The 22,089-nt window shown below is 43.4% G+C and overlaps 1 protein-coding gene across 6 annotated transcripts in view; it reads right to left on the bottom strand.

The window, feature by feature from the left end:
- The window catches only part of FRMD4A (FERM domain containing 4A), a 411,715-nt gene that overhangs the window by 264,265 nt on the left and 125,361 nt on the right, over nt 1–22,089 (bottom strand). Inside the window, exon 1 of one of the 6 annotated variants that reach the window (XM_081023498.1) lies at nt 21,277–21,641. The exons of 3 other annotated variants lie outside the window; for them this stretch is intronic. In XM_081023498.1, the coding sequence (XP_080879624.1) occupies nt 21,277–21,345 (69 nt within the window). In that variant the 5' untranslated portion in view covers nt 21,346–21,641. Of the gene's footprint in view, nt 1–4,054; nt 4,214–21,276; nt 21,642–22,089 lie in introns of those variants that run through there. 2 more of the 6 variants (XM_081023497.1, XM_081023501.1) reach the window with 2 other exon arrangements.

The following is a 22,089-nucleotide window of genomic DNA, read 5'->3' as shown; positions in this document are numbered from 1 at the left end:
GGTCCCAAGATTATGCCTTTCATTTAGCTTGATGGCCCCAGCTTATTTTACCAATCTTTCCCAAATACATGCTATTTTTCAGAGCAAATGTCTACTTCTACACAATCAAATGTTTCTTCTGTGAATATACAGATACATGCACATTCACACACAGAAAGAAATAGGGATGGATGACTGCAATGTTGGTTTCTCTCAATTTCTAATTTTTCCCATCTTAATTCAGTTCTACACATTTCCATGGGAAATGGCGATTTTTTTTAAGCCTCCTGAAAAATTGTCAGCACTAAAGTGCAAATTTCTTCTAATATAGAGATTTTAGCATGCAATTTTCACTGATAAACTTTTTTTCATTGAATTTTTGCTAATATAATGCATGCTGTGTTATTTTCACCAATATATGCAATTTTTGCCACATTGTTCAATTGGAGAACTGCATCACAAAATTTGGAGAAGTGTGAATTTTGAAGAATATGTGTGCTTCCTGCATAGGTTCAAGAAATGTGGATCAGGTAGTTTTTCATTAAATCTGTTGAATTTCTCCCACATCCCTAAATGGCAGGAGCCGTTTCTCCTCAGATGACTTCTGAAACCTCTCCCCTGATCTTTCCTTCTCCTCTTCCTCCCGATAGTGGGAGGAAGTAATCAGCTAATTAATGCTGTCCAGATGGAGGGTCAGTCAGGGACAGTTAAGGCGCTGGTGTTTGTTGTCTCTTTTTAAATGCCATGCAAACATTTGTGAAACTAATGCAAGTTGATCCTCTGCCCACCATCCTCTGTGTGCCACTTATCTCCTTAAGGTTTACTCAGGTAAGCATCTGGCTCAATGGGAAAGGCATTAATGAACACGCCAGAAGAAGGTTCATTCATATAACTGAGAACAGAACATTGCTCGGGCTTTATTCACCTCACTTTGCAATTTCACAAACTTTAACACAAAGAACCATGGCAGTTCAAAGGCCATCCTGACCATAACTTCACAAGCCTGGTTTTATTTGGATTTTCTGGCTTCCCAATCTCTAGAGTTTTATTTTAAGATGATATGATGTCATGGACTGGCTGGACACAGAGGCGTGGGGGGAGGAAGCAGTTGGGAAAGCCCCAGGGGAAGAAGGCTCAGAGTCCAGGGATTGGTGGTGGGACAACAATGAGTGGTCAGAGGGAGAAGACTGGGAGGAGGGGGGAGCTGAAGAGGTAACGGGGCTCAGTGAGCAGATGAGGGAAACCAAGAGGCAGAAGTGGGGCAAGCTGGTGAAGAAGTCAAGGTGTCTCCCCCTCCCCTAGAAACAGGCCTGTTGGCATAGATGCAGACTATGTAGGAAGGACCTGGAGGAGGAAGAGATTTAGGTAGCTGTGGGAAGGCGGGGATCTTCAGCCTCCACAACTGCCCCAGAGGGGCAAGACCTACCAAGAAGAGCTGCTGTGCTCATTAGGCCAGGCTTACCTGAGCAGGCCTAGTTTCAGCCAATAAAGAGTGAACTTACATACCCCATGTGATTTATTGCTGGTTGGCTCCCTGACACATATGCCTTTGGAAGGTGATTGCCACCTTTTCTGGAAACCTTGCTAAATGCACAGAAGCCTTGCTAGAAACACTAAAATAAAAATTATTTTCTCTCTCTCTCTCCCTAAAATAAGAATTCAAAACCTTCCTTTCGCCTACTAATGTGCTATTTTTTAAAAGAAGGGAATGAAAGAAGCATGTTGTTAGGAAAAGGTCCTTTTGATCAGACCCCTTTTAGCCAGATGACTGAGGTTCAAGGTTTTGTCTCCTTGGGAACCCTGCTTAATCAGCTTCATGACATTGATGGTTTCCCTCACAAAGTCCCGAGTGTGCAGTGGTGCTCAGCTGCTCTAACTGAGCAAAAGCCATGAAACAACGGCAGGATGTGACAAGCCTGGCAGTTGCTGCACAGCTGCCATGCGTGCAAAGGGCAGCCCCACTGCCCGAGGCTCCTGGATCTTGGATAGGCTAGCACTGTGTTCCAGTCCCAACTCATATGTCTTCTAGGTTTTTGGACAGTTCACAGCATAATTAACCCAAAGCTCTGAATTTACTCACTCAGTTTTTATTAGGTCATTGCCTCTCTTCTGCCCAGCTGTTTCATGGCTGCACACATGTAGAGCTCTCCTTCTTTCATTGTGCTATTTCATTGTGATGCTTGGGTGATATTGAACAGAAACCAATGTAGAGAGGAGCATGCTAAAACATTGCAGAGATAGCCAGAGAATGGTGGGTGGGAGGGAGGTAAAAGGAGATAAGACAGCACAGGCACTAGTGTGGTGTGCCTGAGGAATGGTCCTCAGAGATCAGCATCCACCACTAATGGCATCACCCATAGGGACGTGTGCTGGCCTTGGAGAACCCCTGCCTAGGTGCACTATGAAGACATCTGCCCCCTCGCCACTGCTGCCATCCATTTGCAAGCAAGCACCCTCCTCTCAGTTATCATTCAGTAGCAGCAACCAAGTATTATAAAGCCACCACTGCTGAACACAAAGGAGCTGCAACACCTTCAGATTTTGCACAGAATTGAATCATACCGAAGCTGCCTTAACATTGCAGTTTTCCATAAAGCAAATCCTCCTTCCCCAACACTCATATACAGGTGCTCAGGTGGACATTGCCTTCACTTTTTCAAGGAATTGCCTACTTTTCACCTTTCCTTCCCCACACAAAAATCACACAGTGAAAATGAGCCCTGCTCACGCATTTGATACTAATGGACCTGCTAGCTAGGGATTATGGGAGTTGTAATCCAAAAACAGGTGACGACCCAAATTTGGGAAACCCTGCTCTAGATTATACGAAGGGGCATGAGAAGCATGAGTACTCCTCTTTCAGTGTAATTCCATATAGATCAAAAGAAATACCTATCAAAAGATCTGCATATTGAAACAGGTCTCCTCTGCAGGTCCCCAACATGGCTCTTGTGTATAACAAAATACCCCACTACAGCAGTGGTAGTGGGGGAGGGGAGTAGCCAAAAAGTAAAGAAGAGAGCTGTGGCACTTTAAAGATTTGGCCATTTATTATGGCCTAAGCCCACAAAAGCTTGTGCCACGTAATCAGTATGTTAGCCTGAATCATAAGTGCAGACTATGTTTGGCCTTAGGTGCCCAGGCAACCACAAAATTTAAATGAAAGGGCTGCCCCCTCACTCCACTTGGCGGCATGTGCACACTGTGGGGCATGTGTATGTCATGTTGGCACGCCCCTGTGATTTCTGCAAGTGACATCGGCACACCACAGGCATGCCAACATCACACAGGCGCATGCGCATGCCCCGGTCACCCGCTGTCACGGGGGCAAGGTGGCACGCCTGGCCTGAATATATGAGGATCTACAACTACCCAGTAGCTGGCAACCACTTCCTGAGGACAGTGTAAAGCAACAAGGTGAACTATAGGACATTTCCCAAGTAAACTTGAACTTCAAGCTAAATAATGCACATTGCTTCGTATTTCAGAACCTTTCTAAGTCCTACTTCATACATTGCTTCTAGAATGGAATAATCCTATACATCATCTTGTATCCCAAAGCAGTAGTTGCTGCCTTAGAACCTCCAGGAATACAGATTAGCTGCCCTCCCTACCCGTTCTAGCCTTGACTGCCACTCTTCATCTTCATCTTCCTATAGCCCTGCCCAATATCGATCACTTGGCACTGTAAGGGAAATTCCATTAGCGCCAGTTACCATAATAAATCATGGCCAACCGGCACTAATACTGATTACAATTTTAGCTAATCTTCATTAGTGGTTATTAGCATACAGCCACAACCAGTAAATCATAACTACTGATTTGGCATAAAGACCAGAATAGCCCACATAAGTTTTATGCTATCAAGCCTGCAACTTCCAACCAGTTTTAGTTATTATTATGTAGTCAGCTTGCTTGGCTGTCTGCATTGCATCACCATATAGAGGCATCACTTGGCTTTGATACCTTATGATAGCCTAAGGTTAAAGCATCATGGGTATAAAGGGCGAGCAGGATATATCCACCGGGGGTGTGTGTGTGTGAGATAATATGTACACAAAAAATAGCTGCTTACCCTTTCTGCACTGTGTCTTCTCAGAGATCCATATGGTATTTTGAAGAGAAATTTTCGGCTCCTGGTTGGTGTCACGGCTGCCTGCACCACCATAGTGCAGTGCAAATCTCTCTCTCTCTCTCTCTCTCTCCGTGTGTGTGTGTGTGTGTGTGTGTGTGTACACGTCTCTGTGTGTGAGAGAATGAATGATCAGCCCAAAGAAATTTCCTCTGGGATGACTTAAGGAGTTCCCAGCTTGCAAATAACAAATGGCTCAGTGGGTTGGTTGTTTTCTCCCCGCCAAAAAAGAAACCAAACCCACTAACAAAAAACTTTAGACCATGAGTCAATATGTGGCTTGTTTGAAGTAGAGAGGGGAGGGAGAAGCCCACCCCCTTCACAGCATGCTTCAAGCAGCGTATCTTTAGCTCTGGTTATATTTCTCCCAGCACAAAAAGACTGCTGTGCCACAGAGGTGGAAACATTCTGCTTCTGGGGGGATTGTTCTAAAAATGTCAGCCTCGCTTCTTGTAGCTACAGATGGTAACCAGGTCAGTTGTCTAATCAAAGCTAAATCAGACTTCTTTATACATGCCACCATGTGACTGTAGACCCCTTCTGGTTTGCTCTATAGTCGATCACATGTTCTTCTCCCAAACAATATCTGGTGTATCACCATCTGGTGTGGAGATTAATGTGAAATCCTATGTTCAGATTTTGCTTCCTTCCAGACATGAGAGAGCATAATAGCACACAGAGCAATCAGGCTGGGAACAAAAGGAGTCACCAGCCTGCTCAAGAGCACAGTAAAATGACCCCACCAGGCAAAACACAGCTTAGCAGCCATGGACAGTAGGCCACAACCAGCTTGATCAAGACTTTTTTTTTGCTGCCTGCCTGCCTGCCTGCCTGGCAGTTGCACCAAATCTAGGGGGTGGAGGTGTCTTATTTGTTTGAAGGGGGCTCAGCCCCCCCAATACTGAGGGGTCCAGTGCAACATCACAGAAGGTGCAGTGGCCTGCACAGCATTGGGAGATGTGTGTGACATCACGTGTTACGCGCATGACATCACACATACACGCCCCGTGCCCCCTCAATCTTGGAGGCAACCCAGTGCCACTGCTGCCTGGGATGTAGTTATGAAGGATTGTCCAGGAACTGGAACGACACGCTACGTGGCTGAAGGGCTACATTCAGGACCAATGGTGGGTCACAGTTCTGTTGGCCTGCTACAAAGCCTGAGCATCAGTGAAGAGGTCAGAGGGTTGCAAAATAAATTTACGGCCTCAGATCACTTTGTGGAAGACAGAATGACTCCTGAGAATCACAACGTTTGCCAATCTAAATACCTGGTTTAATGCAGAGCTGGAAAGATTTTTTGGTCAAAAACTAAAAAGCCAACAGGGTGTGGGGGGGAGGGGGAAATGCAGTAATGTAATATACAAGCACGTTGTTTCTAACAAAGATCTGGCTGGCATAACTGCACACACATTAAAAGGCATTAAAGGAAAAAGCAGCAGCTTGATGTGGGAAATTCCAAATATTAAAACAATCAGCCTTTGTTCATAATTAGTTCCATATGTGCACTGCAAACTGAGTCAGTGTATGCGTGTGAGAGGGAAGGAGGAAGGGAGGAGAAAGCCAAGCCGGAAAGGATGGAAATGGCTTCAGCATGACTGATTCATATAGATTCATTTAAAAGTCTTGGTATAAGGTTACACTGTTGGCCTTGAAAATGAAAACAGAGATTTCTTGATTTATTTTTTTAAAAAATCTATCTCCCATGACAACTGCCTGCTTTTTGAAGCACAGCATTCAGGGGCAGATGTTGCTTGCTTCTACATTGGCTGACCTAGGGCGACTTCACAGCATGGAACATAATTTTTTCCCCTGGATTCACATAATTGTATGTTCACAGGTGGATCAGGGAGCAAGATTGTGATTACTCTCTCTTTTTCTGGGACAATGGAGGAACTTTTCCCCACTAACATGACAATAACTCTGATCTAGCTTGAAAACTGCAAATATAATGAATGACTAGTCCCTTCCCCAGTTCCATACAAGTCATGGAATAAGTTAAATCAGCCAGACTGCATTGCAAGTTGCTTCTGGTCCACTCAATTTCACTCTTAAATGAAATTCATTCATTTATTTTTAAGAGCAACATGAGCACAACCAGGGCTTTTTTCTAGCCAGAACTCTCAGGCAGGTGCCATTGCCATTCTAAAAGAATGAGGGAGGCATACGTGGTGAGTTCTGGTACCTCTTTTTCTAGAAAAAATAGCACTGAGTGCAACCATTCTTTGACATAAGTGCAGCTCTAAAGCGCTCTGGTCCTGGGATCATGGAATTAACCACTAGGCACCCGTGACAGCTGCATAAAACTCTAAACATCTGCTCATATTAAATTTTAACAATGCCGACTATTTTAAATGAATGGATGTACTTCAGCACAGTGCATTAAACTGTTTTAATTTTGAAACCCTTTTTTGTCTTTAACTGAAAACAAGGATCTCCGGATCCCAGCTCTACCACTAAAATGAGGCAACCCCCCTTCTGTAGACCCCAAATAACCCCCACGGGTTATCTTACAGTTTTTGCGTGAGATAAAACTTTGATACTCAGGCAGAAGTTGAACAAACAAGAAAGGATCAATTATACAGAGTAAAGTTGGTAAAACAAATGATTTGTTGGGAGATGAAGTTCTTAATAAATCTAGTGGGTGTTTCAGGCTTCTAAACAAGGTAGTAAACATGGAGCTTCTTTTCAACTTCAGCTGCTTATTTTCAGTTAATACCCTTCTGTTCAGTGTTACAGGTTTCCAGCCTAGATGGTCGATGCTCAGCTTCTCTCCCGTTATTTCACTTCAGTTTCTTCACTTAGTGGTTGTGTAGGTGTTTCAGCTTAACACTTTGGCTCCTAGACAAGGGGGGACTTTCCATCAGTTTCCCAACCTTTCCTCACTCCCATTCCTGAGGTACTTCCATCCCAGGGGATCCCCACACCCCTCTTAACTGGTCTGGGAGCTTCTCTGTCTAGAGCAGGCATAGGCAAACTCAGTGGCCCTCCAGATGTTTTGGGACTATAATTCCCACCATCCCTGACCACTGGTCCTGTTAGCTAGGGATCATGGGAGTTGTAGTCCCAAAACATCTGGAGGGCCGAGTTTGCCTATGCCTGGTCTAGAGGATCCCTCCTCTCCTGACTGACATGAGACCCAAGGAGACTTATCCTCACAGACTCTATTTCTCCTTGTTCAAATTCAACCTTCCCTTTCCTCCTGTCTGAATACTCTCCCAAGATACTACACTCGGTCTTTGTATCTAAGCTCAGAGACTCCTTTCTATAACTGTGGATATTCTGCTCCTCAGAGTGGATGTTCCACACACGGACCAGAACCAACTCTGCAACTCCACCTCCTGTTCTTTTCCTTAGACTATCGGCTTCTTTCTGCTTTTATTCTCCCTGGCTCCACCCCCTTCTGACTAGGCTGTCTTGGCAGCCAATCAGAGAGAGGCACCAGCTCTCTGGTGGAATTCTGTGGCACTGCACCCCCAGGCTCTGGTCTGGCTCAGCTGTCTGTCACAATGAACTTCAGAAGCGTTTGTGCTACTTGTACAATGAATGGACCCCAGCAGAAAGTGTCACTCAGAATAGTATATTGGAAGGTGGCCCTCCTGAACCCCACCAAGCCTATTGAGGTCCCCCCAGCCCAGTAGATCCAAATGGATTTCGAAGTGCCTTGATTTCTTAAGACATGGCAGCTATAACCCATTACTATACAGTGGTACCTTGGTATCAAATGGCTTGGCTCCCGAAGAAATCAGCTCCTGAACACCACAAACCTGGAAGTAAGTGTTCCGGTTTGTGAATTTTTTTCAGAAGTAGAACGTCTGACGCGGCTTCTGCTTGAGTGCAGGAAGCTCCTGCAGCCAATCGGAAGTTGCGCCTTGGTTTTCGAATGGTTTCAGTAAGCGAACGGACTCCTGGAACAGTTTAAGTTCGAGAACCAAGGTACCACTGTACTGTGGGAACACTGGATTGGGAAATTAACTGAATGATAATAACTGCAAGAAGCACTTTATTTAAAATAAAATAAATATGCCCTGAAAGTTAATGCTTTGGAAAGCTGAGCACTCACACAGAAGCTATGTTGCAAAGGTTCTGCTACTTTGTGTGAAACAACTGCTACCTCTCCTTTTGGGATGAAAAGTTTAAGGCCGGAGATGGACAAAAGCTCTTGCTATGATAGAGAAATCTGTTGCATCCATTGTTGCTTCAGTGTACAGACACGTTTCCTTTGCCCCACATTTCGTCTCTGCCCTAAATGATTTTGCATGTTTTTAAAATGACCGAAAATTCCTGACCTGACAATGGGCAAGAGTGCTTCTCTTACTCCACCTATAGCTGTCTGGAAAAGCAATTGCTTGTCTCAATCCAGAATGGAGTTTGGGTGTAGCCCTTCACTTCTTGGCAGATTGGAGAGGAAGAAATTCAAAGGGATGTGAACGATCACTTCTAATTCACCTTTTCTATTCAATTTCAAAAGCAAGGGGGACAACAGACTTGCAGAGTAACACAACTTTGGACTAATAGACAGAGAAAAGCCTGTCTCTCATATTCATTTGCATTGTCCATCACCCACCCACCCATGTGCAGACCTGCCAGTTGCAGTCTATTCATCCAAATGGTGCCACTATAGCACTCTCCAAGAACCACGGATTCCATGCCTGCAGTGCAGGGTAAATGCATGCCCAGCAATAAATGAAAGTTTTCTTGTGTGTTTTTTAAACAGCCTCTTGCCCTAGACAAGAGTAACTGTGATTGCCAGGCTATCTGGCTGCTGCCTGGTTTGCTTGCTCTTTGCTTGGATCTATCACCTTCTCAGAACTTTTGCTAACTGTACCTCTAATTGCTGAAAGCATGAATTTTTGCTTGCTGTAAATCATTAGTGTTGGTTGAGAAAGACCTGAAGTGTGGTGTTTCATATAAACAGCTGCTTGCAGGAAGTCATTTGTATGGGCAATAATGACTTTTATTAGTCTTGCAAAACCCATAAATGAGACAGAATATATTTCAGTGTCATTTACAGACTCATTCCCATTAACAATTTATGCATCTACAGTCCATTTCTCTCTCTTTCTTCTAAGAACTCAAAGTAGCAAACACTTCAGAGGTCTGGTGCCCAAATGCTCATTGCCATCTATCTCCATTTGACTATATGAAACCCTCTTCTCTTGGACCTCGCAGCATATCCAGGCTTTGATGTATTCTGGAAGTTAATTAAAGAATAGCATTGGATGCAGGACTAGGAAAGTCAGTGTCCCTGTTGTTGCAGCGAATAGACAGGTAAATCTTTAGTTCTAGGTTTGCATTGTGACAGAGGGAAAATTGTTGTTACTTCAAAAAATTTGATTGAATGGATGGAACTCATAGGCCATGCTTGATAGTAATTGTGTGAGGGGAGAACAAGTGAACAGGGCTCAGAATTGACCAGTGCATCATCCCTGGGGAACCATATGCCTTAATTTCTTGGGGGCTCGTTCATTCATACTTTCCAAAAGGAAGTACTGTGGTAATGTCCAGGAGAGCCAGAATTATTCGCTCTGAGAGGCACCAAGGAGTCTGTGATCCATCCATCTGAGTGTGGAGGCAGAGATGCCTCTTCAGGGTTCAGCGGATGAGATGCAAGCTCGGGTGCCACTGAATTCATATGAGAAGTGTTGGGGTTGGAGCCATCTCTCCTCCTTGGGGCTTCTGTTGTAGGAAGACTCTGCATCTGAGGATTCCTGGTCCAAGACAAGTGAATTCCTCAATATGGGACCATTATTTCAGTCCTTATCCAGACGCTTGGGAACCAGGCAGAATCATTTTGGAGATGTGGTCCACGGCCTGCCACGTGGCTATTTCTACAATAAAACTTCTGGTTGAATTTAATATCTTGAAAGATTGGACCTAATTGGGAACTGAAGGGATGCTGCCTCCTGTTCTCATCACTCTGAATAGTAAGAATTCCCAAAGTTTACAAATCAGCTGTTTTCCCAGTAGATTTTATTGTTGTTAGCAGCCTTGGGCATTTTTCATGTAAAGATGGATATAAATGTAACTAACATGCTAAGGGCAGGATTCAGACTAGCAGTCCCACTAGTGGAAGCCCATGCAAGAGCCTCTGCATGTGCCGCAGACCTCCGCCCCCCTCCTTCCCCTCTGTGCTCCATGCGCTGCTGGAATTGTCTCAGTGGGGTTTGGGGGGAACCCCCAGAAAGATGTGCAGGAGGAAGCAGGGCGATCGTTCTGTCTGGCAGGCTGAAAAGCTTTGGCTGAAGGAAGGATTGTCACAGTGCTGCTTTGAATTCCTTCACAAAGAAAATGATGCCGAGTTGCATGCATCATATGTAACAGGAGAAATAACTGGGAGTTAACTTTTCCTTCTGTTTCACTCATATGCTGAATTTTGTAAATGCGCGTCATCTGATGAATTTTTTGAATCTGTTTAACCATGATCTAAAGGAAGCTAGACTTTGATCACTCCTCAGTGCTTGTGCTTCAGTGAACGCGATTAAATGAATCTGACACGTGGGAGCCTATTTACAGGAAATATTTGTCAAAGTATCATTGCATGGGGTTTTCTCCCATCATAAATTATTTTATTAGAATTAGAGAGCCTTGCAAAATTCCTGTAATTTTTTGGCATGTGTAGTTTCACTTGCTCAGTCCTGGTCTCTCTACAAGCATCACTAGAACAGAAAAATAAATTGCAGTTTATGGTGTGCCCCCAAAACCTCTTATCATTCCACAATCTCCTTAAATATTTATGAGACACCCTTAAGTTTGTTCACTATATAGATATATAAATAAAAGAGTGAATGCTGTCAGTGCAGAAAATAGTTTGGATTTTCTATTTTCCCACATGCCTCTGAGGAGCAGCCATTAATCAGAGAGGGAAGTTGTTTGACACAGCTGCCTTTGAGACATGCTGCTCCAATATCGCCAGGGGAACAGGGAAGTGTCCTTTGGCCTGGAACACTTACATAAACAAAAAGGATTCTGTAGCGGATATAATTTCTCATGTCGTGATCAGCTCTTAGGGCTGCAGGAAATGGATCTCACTCTGGCACTTGTATTAGCTCAGTATTTTAGGCTACTGCCTCATATATGTTTTTGCAAGGGCCATATCCTGAAAGCTACTGGACAAAATGCCGGTAGCAGAGCAAAGGGGCCAAAGGTTGCCACCGCCCACTAACCTTGCTGCTGCCGCTCAGCACCAACAATTTCCAGCACAGAGAAAGGGGCCAAAAGCCCCCAATCTTCTATTTTGTGTCCATTTAGTGCAATTCCTCTTTACAATTCTGGTGGTATTTTTTTGAATAATTTTATATTTAAGTTTTAAACAACAAAAAAAGAAAAAAAATACACAATACATATCTCAAAAAAAAGAACAAAAAAGATAACAAGAACACACAAAAAAGAACACAATTCAACAATAAAGGACAAAAAACATAACAATTAAAAACAATATCTCTTTTCCATTTCCGTTTTTTTAGTTTGCTTATTTTCTGGACTTCCTCATACCTCCCTCTTTTGTATTCCAATCCAAATTGTTTGTCCAGCAATTTCTTTTCAACTTTTTTAATCCCAATCTTTAACTTTAATATAATATTGTAATATATGTCTTCAATTTCTTTAAACCTGATCTTTAATCTTAATATAATATAACATTAAAATTTTCCCTCTTAATTGTCAGATTTCCATTTCTTTAAACGTCTTTAATCCTAATCTTAATCTTAATCTATCATTAACTTTAACCTGTACAGCTGGAAACCGCTTATTTTCAGTCCAACATCACTCTAACATTCTTTGATTCTACAATGTTTCTGAAGATAGTCTTTGAATTTCTTCCAATCTTCCTCCACCGACTCTTCTCCCTGGTCACGGATTCTGCCAGTCATTTCCGCCAGTTCCATATAGTCCATCAGTTTCATCTGCCATTCTTCCAGTGTGGGTAGATCTTGTGTCTTCCCCTCTTTACAATTCTGTTAGCCACTGTGAGCAGACTAGGAAGGCCCACCTGGTGCCAACTTTGTCATTCTTCTGGTGATAGGCAAATATTTTTATTATTATTATTCCTGTGCATTAGGGAGCACCAAAGATTGGATGTTTTACATTTTGTTGTGTTGTTGTAAATGACTTCAGGGCTTTTTGTTTTTGGAAGCTAAACAAAAATCCAATAAACCGAACCTAGTGGAAAGGAATATTAAATAAACATGGACTTTAAATCTTGTTTAACTCGACCTCATTGCATCAAAACGTTAATGCTTAGCCTTTACATGGAGCTTTAGCATATTCAAAGCATGTCAGCTGCATCATCTCTGTATCCTTACAACAATCCTGTAAGGTAGGTCATTATAATCACATATGGCAGATGCAAAGTCAACAGATCAACGCCTTCTGCTTGCTGCATCCCACCCACCAGCTCAAGCTTAAATAGTTGAATCCAGGGATCTTAAGGCTGGAGAACACACATTTTAGGACTTGATTTGGGTACAACCTTTCACAGCCCAAGCCTGGCTCTGACCATTTTAAGCATGAGAGACCAGCCAGGAATCTGTGAGCTTACTCTTAGCACAGTTCAACCCAGATGAGCTCACCCCTCTTGCAGAGAAATAAAAAAATATTGGTTATTTCACAGAAGCCAAGTGTATCCGTTAGGCTATTACATTATGTATGATTTGTGACTGTACAAAGTACCAACTAGCTCCCCTTTGTTCCATTAGCAAGTCCCAGCAGCTCTGCCAAACTGAGCAATCTATTGCTTCCCATATAGGTTAATGGATCACTTTACATTTTGATAATGTCTTATATTACTGCATGTTTCATTAAGACTGATGTCATGTTCTCAACACCAATGATCAGTTGGGGCTGCGAGGATGCTTAGCAATTATAGCAGGTAAGAAGGCACATTGGATTCTTCCATGCTTTCTAGAAAAGTCCATTATCACCTCTTCTTTTTTTGCAATCCCTTTCTACTCAGGAATGTAAATTTTGGTAATCTGTACTAATAGATTGTGTTTAGTGAAGCAACAATGCAAATTCAGGAATTATTACACCAACAAAAAACAACAACAAAGAACAAATATTATCCACACTACTGATTTTTGGTGCTGTCTACATACCACCAACTGAAATGCCAGAGATTTTCTCGGACAGTTCTGGTTATCCTCAGTGGATGTTACTAGAAAACTGCTGAAGTGCTGTCTTTGTCTTCCAGATTAGAGCTGTGTTCAACAGTGCATTTTAATTTTGTTTAGGGACAGATTAATTCCAGGGCTGGCATCAGCACCTGGCATCGTGGGCAGCTGTGATGGCACCACCAGCCTGGCAGGGCTCAGTGGTGATGCCTACACACACACACACACACACACACCCGTCCCAGAGCTTTGAGCAGTGTCAGCCGGCTTCATCTAGACATCCTTTTAATTTTCCACAGTGCTCTTGGCCTACAGTTGCTCTGGCTTCCCTTATTCTTTTGAATCTAGCAAGCGGCTTTCAAAGAAGTCGAACACTAGACAAGTTGTGTAGCTCTGGCAGTACTTCATTTCCCAAATTCAGCATTTAAAAGCCCTGCAAGCCAACTAACATTCTTTTCAGAGTTCAAAGGACCCCCACCCCATTTTAACGCTTTAGCCCATCTATGAGTCTTTGGCTGTGGTTTGACCACTCCTGCTCAATTCTCTGTTCAACAAGCTCTGAGGACAGCTAAGTGAGGACAACTAATTATGTCGTGCCGCATCTGATGCTTCCCTTTTTATCTCATTTCACAGAAGCCACAAAGCCTTCTAGTGTCCTTTTGGAATAAAAGGGAGGAAAGGGCCAATAGGGCAACTGCTGCTTTGGAGATAGCATGGTGCCAATGCTGTAACAAGAACATTATGTCCCCAGAGAAAGCTGCTGATAATGTGAGAATGGCAAAAGAAAAAAAAGCGGAGGGAAGCATAACCATACAAATTGTTGGTGGCGGCAGCAGGGTGGGGGGAGTACTAGAACTATCACAGGACATCTCCATACTTGGATCCAGCTGCAGAAAGTCAACTTGCCCTGCACATGGCTGCTCAAAACACAACTTCATGGGTATACCTCCATGTCACAAGTTGCTTGTGGGAAAGCAGCTTGCCACAATGTTCCTCTTTTCTCACTCTTTGTGGGACAGAAACAGCTAAGGTGGTTTGGAGAGCCATTTCGCATGCACAAGACTTGCTACATACACCTTCCGTCACACAACTGTGCTTTAATCAGCTTCTTCCATGCAGCAGATCACACATGTTACGCTGCAGGGGCAAAACCAGGCTTTCTTTCCCCCAGGGGTCAAAGACAGAGTTTAGCACACACCCTGCGCACCTGCGCACGGACACACAGCTCACAACATTTGTTCGTAAAGGGCATCAAAGTAGAAAATATATTATTTGAATTCAATGCTTTATTTTTAAACAATATTTTAATTGATTTCCAGCATAATTTACCCAACAAAATATCCAGCGTAACTTATAACAAGTAAAGTATGCATTTTTTATGGTCTTAGGAGGGGGTGCCTCAGGGTTCCATCCTCTCCCCCATGCTTTTTAACATCTATAGGAAACTGCTGGGAGAGATCATCAGGGGGTTTGGGCTGGGTGCTCATCAGTATGCAGATGATACCCAGCTCTATCTCTCTTTTAAATCAGAACCTGTGAGGACAGTGAAGGTCCAGTGTGAGTGTCTGAGGCTGTTGGATGGATGGCGGCTAACAGATTGACGTTGAATCCTGACAAGACAGAAGTACTGTTCTTGGGGGACAGGGGGCGGGCAGGTGTGGGGGACTCCCTAGTCCTGAATGGGGTAACTGTACCCCTGAAGGACCAGGTGCGCAGCCTGGGAGTAATTTTGGACTCACAGCTGTCCATGGAGGAGCAGGTCAATTCTGTGTCCAGGGCAGCTGTCTGCCAGCTCCATCTAGTATGCAGGATGAGACCCTCCCTGCCCGTGGAATGTCTTGCCAGAGTGGTCCATGCTCTAGTTATCTCCGGCTTGGACTACTGTAATGCGCTCTACGTGGGGCTACCTTTGAAGGTGACTCGGAAACTGCAATTAATCCAGAATGCGGCAGCTAGACTGGTGACTGGGAGTGGTGGCCAAGACCATATAACACCGATCCTGAGAGACCTACATTGGTTCCCAGCACATTTCTGAGCACAATTCAAAGTGTTGGTGCTGAGCTTTAAAGCTCTAAATAGTCTCAGCCCAGTAGACCTAAAGGAGCATCTCCACCCCCATTGCTCGGCCCGGACACTGAGGTCCAGTGCTGAGGGCCTTCTGGCGGTTCCCTCACTGTGAGAAGTGAGGTTACAGGGAACCAGGCAGAGGGCCTGTGGAACGCCCTCCCACCAGATGTCAAGGAAATAAACAACTATCTTACTTTTAGAAGACATCTGAAGGCTGTTTAGGGAAGTTTTTAATGTTTAATGCTGTATTGTGTTTTTAATATTCGGTTGGGAGCTGCCCAGAGTGGGCGGGGTGTAAATATTATATTATATTATATTATATTATATTATATTATATTATATTATATTATATTTTATATCAACTTATAGCATTATGATTATTTGCTGCAGGTAACTGTGAGATAAATAAACTACTGTTATATATTAAAGGCCGGATCCAAATTAACTAAAGACATGGGGGCGGGGGCGGGAATAAGAACACAAAAGAATAATATATATGTTGCACCAGCAAGCTAATACCATAAAGCTTCATGCCAGCCAGATATTCCTGTTGACCTCAGACGTTAAGTTGCTTCCATTATTACCACTGGCATACTGTATAAAGTCCCACCACACGGCACAAAAATCCAAAGGCTGTGCCTTGCCCCGAACGCAAAGCTTTGTAGAAGCAATAATCACCTAACATACAGGAACACTAAACCCAGGATTTCTCTCTCACACAGTTGCAAAACCAGACCAAGGAGCCCTTCTTCTGCTTCCTGGGGAAAGGGGAAGGAGGATCGCTCACCTAGGAGCAGGAAGGCTGGGTGTGCAAGCCAACGCCTGAAGCCCAGACAAGCTGGGAGCCTCAATGGCACCCCTTGGAGGCTTCACCCAGGGCAAAAACCCTGGCTAGTCCTCTGCTAGCTATGGAAATAATTAATGCTGAAAATTAATGCTGAAGGCCTTGCATGTCCTTGACTGAGAGTTTCACTCCCCACTCTTGATATTTAAGGCCTGTAGGATTATTAATTTTTGCTCAAATATTCTTTATTTATATCACAATCTTCACCTTATACCAAATACCAGTTGTCTTCCGTCTTTATAAACCTAGACTCCCCTGCTGCCACATTGGACTAAATATATCCACATTTCTTAGTTCTCTTCTCACTCCTTTATCTCCTTTTGCCCCTCTCACTCTTGCTCTCTTTCTCAACTTAAAGTTTCAAAACAGAAAATGGTAGCAACCTTCTTTTGCTGAGGGTGCAACCTCACAGGGATTAATGGTGACTGAACAAAGACTAGCCCCTCGTACCTGAACTAAGCCAAACCACTGGCCCACCCAGGCCAATCCCAAAACTCTTAGAGGCAGTATTTCTCAAGGAAAGAGCTCTTCCAGCTTTACAATATATTATTCTTTAACTAGAAACAAATGGAATAAAGTTTGAGGTGTCATTTCCACGCACCATATATGATCAGCTATTGGGGATAGTGCCTATAACTTGTTGGCTCTCTTATGTTGTGCCAGAGTTTTATCAAGTATGTGATCAATCAGGCTTCTGGAGCTTTCCGGATTCTGCAGCTGAATCTTATTTACATTTATGCAATCTCATTATCATTGTTGCTCAGTGTAAATCCATCCATATGATTTACATTCTTGTAAAGAGAAAAAAAACAAAAATGTCAAGTGTGCAGCCCCCTCTAGGACTGCTGGGATATTAAGGCCCCAGAATTCTATTTTACAATGATTTGCAAGCATATGCCCCAGACCTGGAACAAAGGAGGACACAAGAGCATTGAATATGACAATGCATCATCTCACTTTTAAAGCAATAACACTGACACAGATCAAGATGAATGGGAAGGAAGGTTCTGGGGGACAATTCCCAGGTGAGTCCTGTTACCTGAAACAATATTCACCAGCAGTTCATTTCAGTTGAATGGCCAGATGCTAATCTGAATATTAGTTTTCATGCTGATGGCAAAATACTTAGTAATCTACTAATGACCTTAAATGAAAATACACTTTGCATTCCCCTGTTGCTTCATACTGAATTTAGTGTTAGCTGCTGCTTAAAAATAAAAAATAAAAATGTACGTTTGCATACACAAAGGGATGAAGCAATATGGGCCCCTATTGTGTGTCCTTTGCAAAAGAACACACAGAGACATCACAAGCAGGGACTGACAACAAAATATACTCAAGGTGATACAATGCAGGCAGAATGTGTTTTAAAGGATCATATTGGCAAAATGAGAATGGAGACTGGGAGAGAGAGAAAGGGGTTGTGGCTGAAAAAGCCCTAGGGGCCAGTGGCATCAGGTGGCTGGTGGGCGGCAGACCTGTTAAAAGACCTGGTAATTGGGAGCCAGACCAGGAGATGTTCTGTTAATCCTTGTTCTTCCACAGCAGGGGGCCCAGCTAAACTGAGAGCAGCTTCGCAGAGCTGGCTGACTTGCCTGCCATGCAATAGCTGGTGATGGTGCTTTGGTCTCTTGGGTCCAATTTAGAACCATAGAGTTGGAAGGGATCCCCAAGGGTCATCTAGTCTGACACCCTGCAAGGCAGGAATCTCAGCAAAAGCATCCCTGGCAGACGGTCATCCAACCTCTGCTTAAAAACCTCCAAGGACTGAGGGAGACCGTTCCAACTGAAGCGCAGGCAAAGCATGGCTAGGTCAGGCGCAGCACACACCACACCACTGGCTATGGGCTCCATGATTATTAAGAAGAGACCCTTATAAGGATACAGATCTCTTCAGAGTATTAACTCTAAAAGGTTGGCAGAAGCTGGGACAGAGCAATGGGAGCTCACTCCGTGGCGCGGATTCGAACCACTGACCTTCCAATCAGCAGCCCCAAGAGGCTCAGTGGTTAGACCACAGCACCACCCATGTCCCAATGATTTGGCTGGAAGATCCTTGGGATGCAGTTGCTTTTCTTGAGGACCTGGTCTGAATTAGCCTCCCTTATCCTCTGCTTGCACGTAAGTAAAATAAATATCACAATATAACATACATCTCCAGAGCACTCCTACAGAGGAAACTAAATCATGCAGTACTTACTCTCCCTTAAACATCTTACCACTTAGGAAAGCAGGAAATGCTTACCAAATATTTACTAAGTTCCTATTAGCTATATATAATTCTATATACACATTAATTGCAACATAACACATCACATATGGCTCTCAGAGCAGAATAAATACTCATTGCTTGGACAGGCACAGGGCAGATGGGAACTAGAAAACAGCAAGCTCAATGGATATGCAATCCCATTTTAGAGATGTTTTAGGACTATGGGAACTTCAAAGGGTAGATGGAGCTCTCCTATTCCAAAAGGTCCATTAATATCAGTGGAAGAAGCAGAACTCTGTGTGTACATTTCATTCATTGCACAGTTTTGGTCCCCCCCCCCCATTGAAATTAATATTTGAGCATCTGCATATGTGCCTCAAAGCACAAGCAGGGCACCTGTTGCTGTGCTCATGGGGGCTCCTCTTCCCGCTGCCCAAAGTTGCCATTACAGCATGTGTGCTCCAATATGAACCTCTTTGTATGCTTATTTCATGGACTGGGGCCTTCCTCTGAAGGCTCAGAAGTCAGTTACAAGGAGCAGCATACTTTTCCTGCAGTTATTCCTTTGAGCACCTGCGGTCTCTGCCTAAGGAGACGGCTTCTCTCCTGGCATATGGGGGCAGAGAAAGCATTTCTATTCCGCAAAGTCTTCCAGAGAAGGTAGGATAGCTGCTGTTTCTGCCACAGGACATATGTGTGTGCTTGCTTTAACTGGTTTTGTGGTTGAACAGTGAGTCTGAGTATTTGTTTTAATAGGGATGTCTCAACAGATTGCACACTTTCATGACATTTTATTGTTTGATTGACTGAATGAATGGTGGAGAACAAAGAATGATTCGACAAACCTGAGAGCTCCTTGGAAGGGGTGGAAGAGAGGCTAGCCATTGCCAGTCATTGTGCATGTGGTGCAACAACCCTTAGACTAGGCATTTTGCCTGTGTGTGCTTATTTATACATACCATTTGCTGATTACATTTGCACAAGAAAATATGAACTCACTGCAACACATCAGTAAAAGTAATAATAAATACATTTGGCATCAGTGATCACATGGAGCTGGTGTGCAGCAACTCCCTACCCAATTGGGCATATCATCTATGCAACATGAACAAGTTAAGCATCAGATCATCATCTTCCCTCAAATTGTTTGTCTTTCTACAAAGTCTTCAGCTTAACACCTTAATTCTCATCCCCAAATGAAGCAAAGCCTCAGGACAGGTAAGTGCTTTGGTTCATTTGTTAACTCGCTCCTCTCCCCACTGCTTAGTGCTCTTGCTCCTGCCTCTTGCCCCCTTGTCACCCCCCCCCCCATGGCAAAACTTAGATTGCAAGCTCGTTTGGCAGACGCTTTTCATTTTCATTTTCAAAATTCTGTAGGGCACAGTGCACACAAACAACAGTAAATGTGCAAATAAAGAAATAAAGAAATAAATCTCGTTGCCTGCAAGCCCTGTCTCAAGTGGTCAGTCTCACAGATTTCAAAAGAAGTAACAGAACTGATTCTGTATATTCCCTGCTGCTTCCTTGAAAGTTACAGGGCAAGCCTAGCAAGCAACAGGCTCCATGTGGACGCTGGACCACACACTGTTTTCTGGATAATAGCAAAGAGGGTGAAGCAGAAAAAGTGACAGAGTACAAAACTCTGGAAAGCCACTTGGAGGATGTGTGGAAGAAGTTGGGCTTGAAGAGGGATTTGCAGATGGCCAAAGATAAAAATAGAGCAAGTGAAGCTGTTGCACAAAGGGGTAGCATCGGAGACTGGAAGAAGGGTATTATTTGATAGACAGGAGGAAAGGCCTGTGAAGGGAGGTGAGTTACGATATAGGGTTTGACACAAGAATGAGTAGAGCCTTGTAGGTAAGGAACAGAAGCCACTGTAGAAGATAGCAGGGAAAAGACTGCAACTGAAACATGAGAGGTGATAAAATCACTTGTAATACTGTACAAGCAGGTTATCGTTTTTTTAACGTTTAAAAACATATACTTGAAGGAGTCTAGACTAGTTTCTGATCCCAAACACCTAGGAATAAATCTAGATTACCTTTTTTGATTGTCAGACATAGTGATCTCAGATAAAGTCTGGTTTAAACAAAAATGAAAAAGCCATGTATAGAAAGAGAGGGGGGGAGATAGCAGATAAAATTTATATCCCCCCCCTTCCTCCCAAAGGAGCCCAGGGCAGCAAACAACAAGAGACAAAACAATTAAAACATCTTTAAAACATCTTAAAACAAATTCTAATACAGATGCAGACTGAGAAAGAGCTAAACTTAAAAGGCTTCTTGAAATATACATCTCAACATATCCGGGGCATTTTCCCTCTCTTTCTTTTAAGATCCAACAAGCCACAACATATTTCTCAATGCTAGAGGCAAGGATGAAGTAAGTTTACTAGATGTCTCAAGCACACCCCCCCCTCAATCAAATCAAACACATTTTACATCAAAGGACACCTCTTTTAAGTCTCTTAAATAACCCTAAGCTTGAGAAAATCGCAGTTCACAGAAGTGAAAGAACGTAATAATAGTTCTATACTAACAGAGGAAAGCCACCACAATGCTATTTATCTTGCAAAGCCGGCTGGATCTCAAATGGTTGTAACACTATCAGTGTAGCTTTCAGTAAGGTTTGCTACTACAGCATATTAGAGTAATTTTTCCCAGTTGTGTATGCATCACTGAAATTAAACAATTGTACTCTGCAAAATTAATGCAAAGCATATCTTGCCTCCCCTTCACGCTCTGCTAGTTCACATATTTCTGCTGAAAGCACAACAACAACAACAACAACAACAACACTATTTCTTCATAGACATATGTTGCTGGACACGCAGCTTGTCAAGGACTTTAAAGGGTTCCTACTACATGCCAAATTCTCCTGCTTTTACAATGATCAGCATATTACTTTGGAACTGAAAACCGGCTTTACTTACAAACACATCCATTAGCAGATGCTCCAACGTGGCTTCAATGTCTTCTAGCTTGGCAGCTAAAGTCATCATGAAGGCAACTGCTAGCTCAGATCCAGCAACCTGAAGAATCCCACCAATTCGCAGTTGGTCCAGTGGACCAGCTCCCTGAACTGTACACAGCTTGTCCGTTTACACAACAAGACTTTCCCTGTTCATCACCTAAACCTCGCAGTGTTGACTGGAGGATGACTATTACTCCATCTAGAAGGGAAGGCACAAACTGGAGGCAAAGACTACTGCCTTTCTCCTCAAATAACTGCACAGTCTGAGGAATTGCCTGGCATTTGGGAAACCACAACAGAGGGAGCTTTCGTGAGAGAAATCCTCATGCACACAGGGGCATTGGAGAGAGGAAGTACAATAAAGTGCCTTTAACTGTGACTGATATTTATAGGAGGACAAGATTTTTTTTTACACCATTCCATTTCTCTGTTCATTTCTGACCTTTCAACAAATGGCTCAACACACTGGAGTCTATTGAAATATAGGGGCAGCAGGTCTCTCAGAGGCTGCCTGTGACCAACGCCAGGCCAGTTCACACAGCCACCCCCATCAATAGCTCTTTGTCAAAGGCCTATCAGACTCTGCACTGTCTGCTGTTGACAGAAGAGAGCACAGACATGAAAGAAACAGGGAACCAAAGTTGCGCTGGGACATTAAATTTTTCCTAGAAATATTTTTAGCTCCTGTTGCTGCTTGAGAAAAAATAATGTAAAGGACAAAGTTAAAGGGGAGAAGGGGCGGGGTGGTGGTGGGGAAGTTGCCTCTTCCCCT

Source organism: Podarcis pityusensis (assembly GCF_964106645.2).
Source record: "Podarcis pityusensis genome assembly, chromosome: 10".
NCBI classification, from domain to species: domain Eukaryota; kingdom Metazoa; phylum Chordata; class Lepidosauria; order Squamata; family Lacertidae; genus Podarcis; species Podarcis pityusensis.
This window is presented reverse-complemented; position numbering and strand designations above follow the sequence as displayed.